Genomic DNA, 11,273 nt, shown 5'->3' with positions numbered 1-11,273 from the left:
AAAATGATAGATGCAGGGACATGATTCAGAATAATGGTGTAGTCTATGCTCTATGGGAACAGACTCTTTCACAACTGAAGATGTGGTTGTGTACCAAGTGTATGCATCTCCAAGCTTGGAAGAAGTGTTGCAGGTCACACGACGGAGATGTGATTTTGGATCCTTTCAATGGAGTGGATGCTGATTTTCTTATTCATGGCGTAACAAAACCTGAAGAGGCAAGTGCTTCTGTTCCTGTTCTATTGTTGATAATGTTGTGCTTAATAATTCTGTTCAAGTCCTTGGTGTGGAGTTGTTAGATATAGTTTTTCAAGCTCAGTTGCATACAGTTCGGCATATACCCACTAAATGTAGACTTCAAACACACTTTGGGCAAGGTTATGCTTAGTCCCTTGGATGTTTCAGCTTGGATTCAACTGCTCTTGTTTCCTATATGTGTTTTGCGCAATTATACTCCCAAGAGTAGTACAGAAAGTCGATCTGGCATGCGAAAGAAACTCAAGTTGCTTCTATTAATCACGCTTTAGCAAAGTGGAGGGATTCTGATGGTTGTGTCACTTTGATTGTGAGTTTGTTATCTGATAATGATCTTTTGTCTAAACATAAGGTCTTGTCCATGAATACTAATCAAGATGATATTAATTTACGACTTTGTAGACGAAAGCTTAGTCAAGGTTCTTATACTGCATCCATTCATGTTCTTACACCTAATGGTGTTGCTCCTTTTAACGAGGCCACTTTTTATGACTTACAACTCAAGCATCCTTCGGCATCACCGCCAGTTTTGCATGTTGCCACTTTTGAAGTAGATGCTGCTTCAGCTAGTACTGATATGGTTTTGAACAAAATTAAAAGTTTCTCTAAAGGTACATCATGTGGCAGGGATGGTCTTCATGCTCAACATTTGCTTGACGCTCTCAGTGGTCCAGCAACAACTGTGGCAGATGAGATTCTTTCGTCTATTACGGTTATTGTTAATCTTCTTTTAGCCGGTAAGTTCCCTCCACAACTTGGTAAATTTATTGCTAGTGCACCGCTTACTCCTTTAATCAAACCTGGAGGGGGTATTAGACCTATTGCAGTAGGTACTATCTGGAGAAGGTTAGTTTCTAAGGTTGCTACATCACTTGTAAGTAAGGATATGTCTAGTTATTTAAGTGATTTCCAATTTGGTGTTGGCGTACCATGTGGAGGAAAAGCTATTTTGCACTATGTGAATCGTATTTTGGAGGAAAAATGTAGCCTGAACTCTATGTCGATGCTTTTGGTAGATTTCAGTAATGCTTTTAACCTAGTGGATAGGTCTGCTATGTTAAGAGAAGTAAGACTTAGGTGCCCAAGTATATATAAATGGGTTGAATTCTGTTATGCCTTTCCTGTCAATCTTTATTATGGTGCTTCTGCTCTTTCTTCTGCACAAGTTGTACAACAAGGGGACCTTTAGGGCCTTTACTTTTCTCTATGACTTTGCATCCTCTTGTTTTAAAAATAATCGCAACAGTGTTAACTTGATCTGCAGGCATGGTACTTAAACGATGGTACCATTATTGGTGATACCATGCAAGTTTATAAGGTTTTTCATATTATTCAGGTTGAGGGTGCATCTGTTGGGCTTCATCTCAATGTGCGGAAAACTGAATTGTTTTGGCCTTCTATGGATATTAGGAGTTTGCAAGTCGGTATTTTTCCTACTGATATAGGTAGATCCTCTATAGGAGTTAAACTACTTGGTGGTCCTGTGAGTTTGAATGCTGAATTTTGTAGTCAATTGGTTCTTGACAGATTTCAGAAGACCATACAGTTGATGGCGGCAGTTCGCAGGCTTGAAGACCCTCAAAGTGAATTGCTTCTTCTTCGCAACTGCACAGGTGTTTCTAAACTCTATTTTGCTATGCGTACTACTGCGCCTAAATATGTGAAAGAAGCACAAGTTGTATTTGATAATCATCTTTCAAAGTATATGAGGGAACTAGTGACTGGTGATGGTCCAGGTTTTGGCATATTACAACAAAGATTAGTATCTCTACCCATCAGAGATGGTGGTCTTGGTATTTATTCTATGTTTGACACCATGCAATATTGTTTTTTGGCTTCTTACTCTCAGACCTTACACCTACAGGGGAATATTTTACAAAATGTTTCATCTGCCTTCACATCTTCAAGCATTTCAGTTAAAGGTCCAGTTTATCAACAAGCTTTTGATCATTTTGTTCAAGTGTGTGGTATTGACTCTTCACAACTTAGAAATCTCATAACTGCCCCACATCCTATGCACTCACTGGCAGTTCAGTATTTTGCAGGTGTGACGAAAGACATGCCTTCCCTTTTCAATATGTCAAGGAGGGACTCAGTGCTTTGGCAATGTAATAAAACCAAGCATGCTCAAGATTACTTACTTGCAATTCCTGCTGATGGACTTGGACAGGAGATGGGGCCACGTCAATTTTGTGTTGTTCTTTCTTATAGACTTGGCATTCCACTTTTTACAGAAAATAGTGTTTGTCTGTGTTGTAATAGAGATATGGATGTATATGGTGACCATGCATTGCATTGTGCTAAGGAAGTCAGAATCAAGTTTCGACATGATCTTGCTCGTGACACCTTTTCGGATATTTGTTACAGGGCAGGTGCGCACACTAAAGTTGAAGCGTCTTTAGGTTTCTTATCTCGTGATGGCGGTGATTCCAGACCATCGGACATTCTTGTATACAATTGGGAGGAAGGCCGAGATACTTGTTTGGATGTGACAGGAGTTTCTCCTTTCGCCGGAGGTGGTGTAGACACTTTTACACCGGGTCTTGCTTTGTCTAAAGCCGTAGAGCGTAAAAGATGTAAATACCTTGATGTATGTAGAGCCACTGGGTATAATTTTGGTACCTTAGCTTTTACTACCCTAGGTGAGCTAGGTATTGAAATTATAGAGTTTTTGTTAAGATTGAAAAATTACACAGCTAGACATGATGCTAATATTAAAGTTCGCAATTTTCTTTTTATTAGATTAGGTTTAGCTATCCAAAAAGGGGTTGGAGTGCAACTTGTTGCAAGGCTACAACAAGTTTCTTGTAAAATTTTAATTCTTCTTTTTATTAATGAAAGCTTTCTTTTAATTGTAAAAAATAAATGTTAAATACTAAATTTATTAATTATTACTATTATTATGATTGTTAAAAAGATTATTTTCTATAACCAGTTTTTAATATATATATAATTTTCAAACAAAAAATTAAATTAAAATTAAGTAATTATTTATTATTTTGTTTTTATTTTTATTTTTGACAAATTAAATGAAATGGTATCATAAAATAGTTCGAAAATAAAATATAATAATATTTAAAGAATAAAATATAAGAAATAAAAAATTGATTGATTAAGGGTAGTTGTCATTTACAAAATAAAATAGGGACAAAAATGATAAATCAAGCATTGAATTTTGGTGGGACCAAAACTTATGCTTTTGTAGCTTTTAAAAGCTCCTCCTTCCCGGTTTTTAAAAATTGAAGAATTTGGGAAGTGCTTTGGGTAAGGCTCCACCTATTTGCCACCCTCACTTTTCCTATTTGCCACTCTCATAAGAATTTCTAAAGTAATTGTACTTTTCAATTCTATTTTTCCTATTTGCCACATACACAAGTCAAATACAATTTGACTATAACTACCACCACTTTTATTTCCTTTTATTTTGTCTTCTTCTCCATTAATCTTTATTTTCACTGAAAACCCATTAAAAATATTAGCCCTACGTTAGAACTCTATTCAATTAGATCACTATTATGTATAAACCATTTACTATTTCTTTAATTCTTATCATTTAACTAGTAGAAATCAACGATTTAATCGGAAAATAATCCGTCTTTAACCTGAGGACTAATCCTGCATAGTTCTGACTGTTACCTCCGAACAGTTCATGAATTACAACTCATGACAATGGAGAACACAAAACAACTCAAGCATGAAAATGGAGAACACAAAATTTCTTATGGTTACGCACTAACCAAAAACTCTGTTGTATCAGATACAAAATCGATCAAAAAAAAGAAAAAAAAGACAGCGAAGACTGAGCATACATCATCTCATCCAAAGACTATCTGCATTTTTTTTAACTGTCAATGACATGCCACCCAAAGGATTATGACATAGCAAATCTAATTGGTATTCTTTTTTCTCTTATAAACTCGTGATGCATGTCTTTCAACTGGTTTTGGTGGTCTCGTGGATCTTAGAACTCTCCTTTGTTCGATATCTTCGTTTTCATCATCTTGTTGGCTGCTTTCTCCTTGATTGTCTACTGCTTGAGATGGACCTTCATTGATCTCTCCGAATTCAGCAAGTGTCTCATCTCTATGGTAATTCTGAAGCTTCCATGCCACATCTGCATCAATGTTCCGGCATAGTGCAATTTCGATGATTTGCTTAATGCGTTGCGCCTAATAGCAATACAATAGTCTACTTGTTTTCTGCATAACAAGCATACTATGTTTACACAACTGCATAAATTCAATAAAATCATTGTAATTTATAACACAATTAGTTACCAAAATGTTACCTCTCCGCTCCATATACGTGATGCAATAGGGTCTTTATAAGTGATCAGTAAAGACATATCTTGAGGACCTCCATGTTTTTCATTTGAAATTGATGCCGGCGAAAGTGAGATAGATGAATTAGAGGCATGTGGAACTTCTTCTTCATCTCGACGTTCCGAGGTTCCATTGTTTCGTTTATTCCTAAAAATCAAAAGACATAAAAATTAGTAACATAACCCAAAACTTGCCCTGAATGAGTTTAATTCCTACATAATTCTGATGCCACAATTAACAAGGGAAAAAAGTCTCATTGAGGCAATTCAACAAACACTACAAATACTAGCAAAAATTTGTCTACATAAAACATGCAATAACGTTTGAGCACAAACTTAAGCTGAAATCAAACAACAGATACATCAAATAAATAATCTAAAATCAATAAGCAACAATCACCCCAGATGGGTTTTCACCAAAAACATACAAGAACATTATTAAAGCTTACATATGAACAACATTAGCATACGAGCATGCTATGGAATCGACGTGTATAGAGTACCAATAAATTTAATTGAGGATATGAAATTAACAATTTGAGATAACAATTGAATTTCAGAATCGTAAATTAGGTTTAGTTTTACCTCTTTTTTGATTTTGGTTTTGATTGAACGTTCACTACTTTCCTTGGGGGCATCTATCAATACTTCTTAATATAAAGGGGAATCCTTTAATCCTATGTGTCACCACTACATCCATTTTCAGAAATCCAGAAAAATTAGAGTGCCACGTCAAATGCCATGTCAAATCAGGAAATGTCATGTCATATCCCTGAAGGTTAAGAAAGTTTTATAAGAACAAAAAGTCTAAACGAACCGAGGGCAAAAACTATGAAAAAACCGACAGACACAGAATATATGCCCCCTAACTTCAGGGGGTGGGGCCCAATAAGACCGGCAAATGATGGAAAACTGTGAGAAGCCGTTTTCCCCGTTGTTTTTTCCTCGGTCCATTAAGAGTCACTCTCATAAGAAGTACACGTCGTTTGAAACGAACAGTCACTAATACTATAATACATACATGGAAAACTGTTTGGAAAAGGCATGTTTTTGGAATAGTTAAAACGCCACATATCAAAAGACACGTCCCCCTTTTCATTATAAAACGAAAAGTAAGCTCGAGGTCGTCATCAATACCATTGTTTCGAATTGCTTCTCTTGGATAGATTTTTGTGTTTTTGAAGTTTCAATATTGGTTACTCAAATACTGTTTCCTCTATTTCATTTGCAGAGCCATGATAAATTTAACGAGAGGATGAAAAGTGGAGTTCTATCAAAGGTACGATAAGGAAGGGTTTACTCTGATTCTACCGACCGAAATTTATGCGCAACCAACTCAAGGTATTACCATTGGATACACATTACATACACTTCTTTCTTCTTCCCGCTGATAGAAATAGTAAGTAAATTGGTTTCAATTTCTTATTAATTGTTCAAGTTCAAGCATATACTCAGAAAACATATACTCACTTTCTGATTGCTGCGCATTATGTGCTCCATAAATGTTTCTATTTACCAGGATGGAGTCTTTAGCTATGTAGTTCGTGATTCGTGTGCTGAATGGTTCACAAATTTCATTATTTTATGTGTTCTTGTTTGATATGAAGTTAAAAATCAGAAGAAGAAATCAAAGAAAATATGGAAGTGATGATCGGTGGGAGAGTTGAGCTGAAGAACCATGGAAGAGACGGAGAAGAAGAAGTGCCTCCCGTGAATAGAATTTAGGTTTTTTTTTCTTTTAGAGTTTATTATTATTATGGTGGTTCTTCGTGGGGGTGTAAACAAAAAATCAAACAGGTAGTATTCAGGAGAAATGAAAAAGTATAGAGTTGGCAAATAGGAGAACCGGAGGTGGTAATCAATGAGAGTGGCAAATAGGTAAAGTCTTGGATAAAAAACATTTTGATTTTTTTTTTACCAAACACCAATTTCAAATATTATTACATATATTAAGTTTTGAAAATGTTTTTGGGAAAATAAAAGCATTACCAAACCTAATCTAACTTGGGATTACCGGAGATTTTTCCGTTATGTAAAGCCCTGCTAGTTTCGTTTGAATAGGAAAAGTTTCCGTCAGTGGGGATGGGGGAAAAGCATATCTTGAAAACACCGTCCCATAAATTTATTTTTGCCGATTCATTATCTCATTTTCTATCAGTCAATTCTCAATTCATTATCAGAAAAAGAAAAAAAAGTTCATTATCTCAAATCTCTCAGTCTAAAACCTTATAGTAATTTTAGGTTTATCTTCTCCTAAATAGAAGATGAAGAAGAGAGTGACGAAAAAACGCAAGCAAAAGGTCATTGATGATCCTTCTCCATCTTCTGATTCTTCTCCATATATTCCTAACGAGTTGATACTTCAGAGCATTGTGACCCGGTTACCGACTCGAAAGATATTTCAATTCAAATCTGTTAGTAAGTTTTGGTGCAATTCAATTTCTAATGATTCAGGATTTGCATTGTCTCACTTCGCTCATCATCACAATAAGACAATTTTGTCTTTTAATCTATTTAATGTGTTACAAGAAAATGAAGAAAATTTGTTAAAGGAAGATGAGGATGAAGATAATGTGTTCGATGAAGATGTTGATGATACTGTGTTAAATGAAGATGAGGATGAAGATAATGTGTTAGATGAAGATGAGGATACTGTGTTAAATGAAAATGAAGATGGTGATCGGGTAAGAAATTACTTTTTTAGATTACAAAAGAATCATAGTAATATTTATTTATATGATTTTAAGTTATTATCAAAATCAGATCCACCAGGCCACTCGATTGAACCAGTAGGTAATTGTAATGGTTTAGCTTGTGTTAAACGTCTGAATGCATCAGCTGGTTTTGAAGAAATTTTTATTATCAATCGTGTTACTAGGGAAACCCTTAATCTCACCTGTTTAACTCCTGAGATTGGGGATGGAAGGGGATTGTTAACATATTTGTGTCATGGTTTTGGATTTGATTCATTGTCAAAAGAGTACAAGATTGTACTTATTTATACAACTTCAGCAATTGACGGTGTTCGGGGGTTTATCTGCATGGTTGTGACATTGGGAGGTAGATCATGGAGGAAGATAGTTACTAGTACTTGTGATATCTCGCCACCACCAGGCCACTCTCCTTTTCCAAGTAAAATGGTGACAACAATGTGGAGAAATGATCATAGATACTCCACCACTTGTGGAAATGATCTTTTATGGATGGTAACTAATACCGGCAGTGATGATGGGAACAAGAATCAGATGTTGCTCTCGTTTGACGTTCATAACGAGAAAATGCAGTTTATTCGACTCCCTCTTGAATACAATCCTCTGATCTCGACGTTCAAAAGGGATGGTTCTCTAGAAATTGATTATCATCTTATGGAGTTTAAAGGATATCCTTGTGTTGCACGTTCTGAAAGGGTATTGAAATATAAGATAGACAATCCACGCTCTAATTATAGAAGATTTTGTTCTTATGATATTGAGGTTAATTTGTATATATTGGAGGACAAGATCAAGCAAACATGGATAGAGGAGAAGACTTACAATGTTAGTTTGAAGGACGGCAGTGTATCTCCAGCAAGTCAATATCGCAATCCGTTCATGCGGTACTTCAGCTCTACCATTTCTGATAACCAAGTGTCTCCTCCTACACGTATGTTCAGTTTCTCTGATCGAGTGATACTGTATTGGTTTGATGGGGGATGTCTTATATTCTACGATTTGGAAATGAAACATCATAACCTGGTACAAGGCATCGAGTCCAGCGATGTGCGAACTGGTGATGTTTTTGAGGCTAAGATGGTAGAGATCAGGCCAGACCCTGATATTAGTGAGGATATTGATGATAGTGAATGTGATTGTCCCTGCATCGATTATCAGCTGCATGTGCAAGCGGAAAACATCATTTCGCTGAAAACCTTCACTCCTAAAGAAGGAGAAGTTGGTGAATTTGGTTGTTCTGTTACAAATAATTTCAATTATTTGTAACTGACACCTGTAGGATGGGTGGATATGGGTAAAGAGCATCAGCTAAATGGTATGCTTTAGTTTCCTTTAGGTAGTTTTCTCCTATTTAAGTTTTTTCACAGAATTATTTTTTGTTTCAGTAATGAATAAGAAGACAGACTTTCATAAGGCTAGATAACAATAGCAACTGACTCATTAACTCTTGATAATTTTAGAGACCTACAGTTCCTGATTTGGATGTTTGTTGGGGTTCTTATGAAGTCTGTGTTGGATCTCAACATATCAGGCTTCAGCTGAAGTAACTGTAGTCATCCATATAACTCACAGTTGCATCTCTAATGATTTTCTCATTCTGCCCATCTTCACGTTCATCTGAACTGCCACTACTACTTACTTCATTACATACTAGGTAGATCACATGACCTTATTGTTGCTATCATTTCATAACTTAACTGAATATGTAGCATGATGAGAATGGAAATTCTATACATCATAACTTAACTGAATATTTTATGTTGATATTAGGTGTCGTTTCGTGCTTGAACGCACTGTTGTGCTAAAACATTACATGGTCTTGTAGCTATGACGTTTCTTGTTCAAATCTAAACGGGCATTGCCTTGAAGGATCAAATTGTGTTATTCATTAAGCTTTAATTAGCATGTCCTCTACCTCTGTTATTTTCTGTTGTACTGTATACTCGTGCAAATGGTGTATGTTGACGTGTGTAGGTCCTATTTTGTAAAATAATGAGAATGGGATGTGTTTTAAAATGAGAATGCGTTGCAGGACAGTCATAAACTCTAGTATAGTGGATCTGTTCCCAAGGTTTGTTGTCAAATCTTATGTTTAGCGGATAGGTCGCAATGTTATGACTATTGGCAGGTGCGAGAGCTTTTAGAGATTTTGTTGTATTTGGATAGGCTCATGTATACCATTAAGGTTTCAAGTTTGGGTGTTTCTTTCTAATCTCTACACTAGGATACTGTGGTGCAAGTTGTATTGTGATGTTATTTCTTGTGAAATTCCAATTCGTATCTTGTTTTATTTTTACAGCTAAAAGTGAGTTCGATGTCATTGTTATAGTAGTTTGAAAATCAATGACGTTTGTACAACCTAACCGTATTTCTTAGTCATGTACTCCCTCCGTTACTTTTTGATAGGGCAGTTTCTATAAATAAATATTTCAAAAAAAAATAGGCCAGTTTCTTAATTGGGAAAGTCAAATGTTACTTTAATTTTCTGGGACCACTTTTCTTTTAACTTCTTTTGATGACAAGTGTTATGTGGACCATTTCACTTATTTCTTTGGCTGACAAGTGTCATGGGGACCATTTCACTTCACTTCTTTTATTAACAAGTGTTTAGAGGACCACTTTCAATAATTAGTTCTCTTAATTTCCTTAATTTTCTCCAAAAAAGAAACTGGTTTATTAAAAAATAACGGAGGTAGTAATTTTCTATGAACTAAGATTTATAGGTTTCATTCTTATATCCTTCCTCAACTTGGCGGCCCAGTGAACTTGCTTGGAGTTTTAACTCCCACGGATTCATGATTGCTTCTGCCATTCCAGCATGTTGTCTATTTGCAAATCAATTCTTTTAAATAAATTTTTTGAAATAAATTTTTTGAAGCTTTATTAGTATATAAATGTAAATTAGGCTTATGTAAATTTTTAGGGCTGTTACGGATGAAATTCCTGTATTCATGAAGGCTAAGAGATGCTTAGATTTATTTCTAATGGCCTTATTTTGGACAGACGTGGGTGGTGCGCAAACCAGAGTCAAGGAGACATTAGCTCACAATTGTGTTATGTAAAACGTAAGCCCAACCCAACCATGTTCCCTCAATTGATTTACAATTTCATTTCTTACAAAATTTCAACCAATAATTTTGTTTTTCACCCTAAACGATTATGGTACTTTCTAGACTCGACATAGGAAACAAGTTTCACCGTCATTTTTCTTGAAGGAACAAAACCGTGGAATAATCTTAAGTCACACACACAGACATCCTGATTAGAAGATTGACGCAACAGCAGACATGACAATAGTCATCTCTCATCACATCAAAAATCAAACTAACCCAAGACTATTTGGTTGGGAGCAGTGCTGTCACGCAAGGTTTTGCGGGAAGTTATTCCGGTCAAGCGGCTTTTTTGCTGCTAGATCATGCTAAATCCTTTAGAAGAAATAGTGGGTCTTTTTCTGAAAGTGGTGGGTCTTTTTCTGAATGCGAATCTAACCGTTGATTTGATCATCTAACGGTAAAGAAGCCGCTTGAGCGGGATAGTATTTGTCTTTGGTTACTTATAAACTAAATTGGAATCACTCAATTTTCTTGGTCCACGGCATAGACAATCATAGCCAGCCATATTCTATACAAGGACTTTAATGGCACTGTTGCATATCGTATAGTAGGGTTCACAAGTAAACGGACAAGTCAATTATATACATGAAAAAAGCACCGATTGTATTTATATAGTATCATTTTAGACCCTAACATTGGATTGATTTCTCTACCAGATGCTTCTCTTAGATTGATAATGAGAAGCCCTACACACTCAAATGGTCAGGCTTTTATGAATCTTGTCTAGTTCCTAACTAGCTTCAACATTTATGGTTCAACATGGTCTTAATACATATCATAATTGTCGGATAATTATTTTAGCAAGGTGGCCGTTCGTCGGAATTTCTTGCCGACTAGTTGCACAGTCAAAAGGAAATCCTAGATGAGCATTTT

At 35.7% G+C, this 11,273-nt stretch overlaps 3 protein-coding genes across 6 annotated transcripts; 2 read left to right on the top strand and 1 right to left on the bottom strand.

The window, feature by feature from the left end:
• Nucleotides 1-1,530: 1,530 nt before the first annotated feature.
• On the top strand, nt 1,531-3,127 carry LOC113279598. Its single transcript, XM_026528279.1, has 3 exons — nt 1,531-1,675; nt 1,783-2,215; nt 2,291-3,127. Exons 1-3 carry the CDS (start codon nt 1,536-1,538, stop codon nt 3,125-3,127), a joined length of 1,410 nt encoding a protein of 469 aa, XP_026384064.1. The 5' UTR covers nt 1,531-1,535.
• A 1,052-nt stretch (nt 3,128-4,179) lies between these two features.
• Nucleotides 4,180-5,214, bottom strand: LOC113277808. The gene is made up of 3 exons (XM_026526802.1): nt 5,162-5,214; nt 4,544-4,724; nt 4,180-4,369 (listed from the first exon to the last, which is right to left on the bottom strand). The coding sequence occupies exons 1-3, from the start codon at nt 5,212-5,214 to the stop codon at nt 4,283-4,285; spliced, it is 321 nt and encodes a 106-aa protein (XP_026382587.1). The 3' UTR covers nt 4,180-4,282.
• A 515-nt stretch (nt 5,215-5,729) lies between these two features.
• On the top strand, nt 5,730-9,519 carry LOC113282709. 4 transcript variants are annotated; one of them, XM_026531762.1, is made up of 2 exons: nt 5,730-8,602; nt 9,058-9,519. In XM_026531762.1, the coding sequence occupies exon 1, from the start codon at nt 6,841-6,843 to the stop codon at nt 8,551-8,553; it is 1,713 nt and encodes a 570-aa protein (XP_026387547.1). In that variant the 5' UTR covers nt 5,730-6,840; the 3' UTR covers nt 8,554-8,602; nt 9,058-9,519. The 4 variants fall into 4 exon arrangements, with proteins under 4 accessions (XP_026387547.1, XP_026387548.1, XP_026387546.1 ...); XM_026531763.1 differs by lacking the exon at nt 9,058-9,519 and having other exon boundaries at nt 5,730-5,917; nt 6,184-8,702; XM_026531761.1 differs by lacking the exon at nt 9,058-9,519 and having other exon boundaries at nt 5,730-5,917; nt 6,096-8,702.
• Nucleotides 9,520-11,273: the final 1,754 nt, after the last annotated feature.

Source organism: Papaver somniferum, chromosome 5 (assembly GCF_003573695.1).
Source record: "Papaver somniferum cultivar HN1 chromosome 5, ASM357369v1, whole genome shotgun sequence".
In the NCBI taxonomy this organism is placed as follows: Eukaryota; Viridiplantae; Streptophyta; class Magnoliopsida; order Ranunculales; family Papaveraceae; genus Papaver; species Papaver somniferum.
Note: the sequence above shows the minus strand (reverse complement) of the source record. Positions and strands in the feature narration are given on the sequence as shown.

Bases quoted from the DNA above. Each gene is read 5' to 3' on its own strand.
- LOC113279598 (XM_026528279.1), top strand. From the start codon at position 1,536: ATGGTACCATTATTGGTGATACCATGCAAGTTTATAAGGTTTTTCATA. The intron at 1,676-1,782 runs GTCGGTATTTTT...GGTTCTTGACAG, and splicing joins TGGATATTAGGAGTTTGCAA to ATTTCAGAAGACCATACAGT. The intron at 2,216-2,290 runs GTGTGTGGTATT...CTGGCAGTTCAG, and splicing joins CTTTTGATCATTTTGTTCAA to TATTTTGCAGGTGTGACGAA.
- LOC113277808 (XM_026526802.1), bottom strand. From the start codon at position 5,214: ATGCCCCCAAGGAAAGTAGTGAACGTTCAATCAAAACCAAAATCAAAA. The intron at 4,725-5,161 runs GTAAAACTAAAC...TTTGATTTTTAG, and splicing joins AAACCAAAATCAAAAAAGAG to GAATAAACGAAACAATGGAA. The intron at 4,370-4,543 runs GTAACATTTTGG...ACATTGATGCAG, and splicing joins CACGTATATGGAGCGGAGAG to ATGTGGCATGGAAGCTTCAG.
- LOC113282709 (XM_026531762.1), top strand. From the start codon at position 6,841: ATGAAGAAGAGAGTGACGAAAAAACGCAAGCAAAAGGTCATTGATGAT.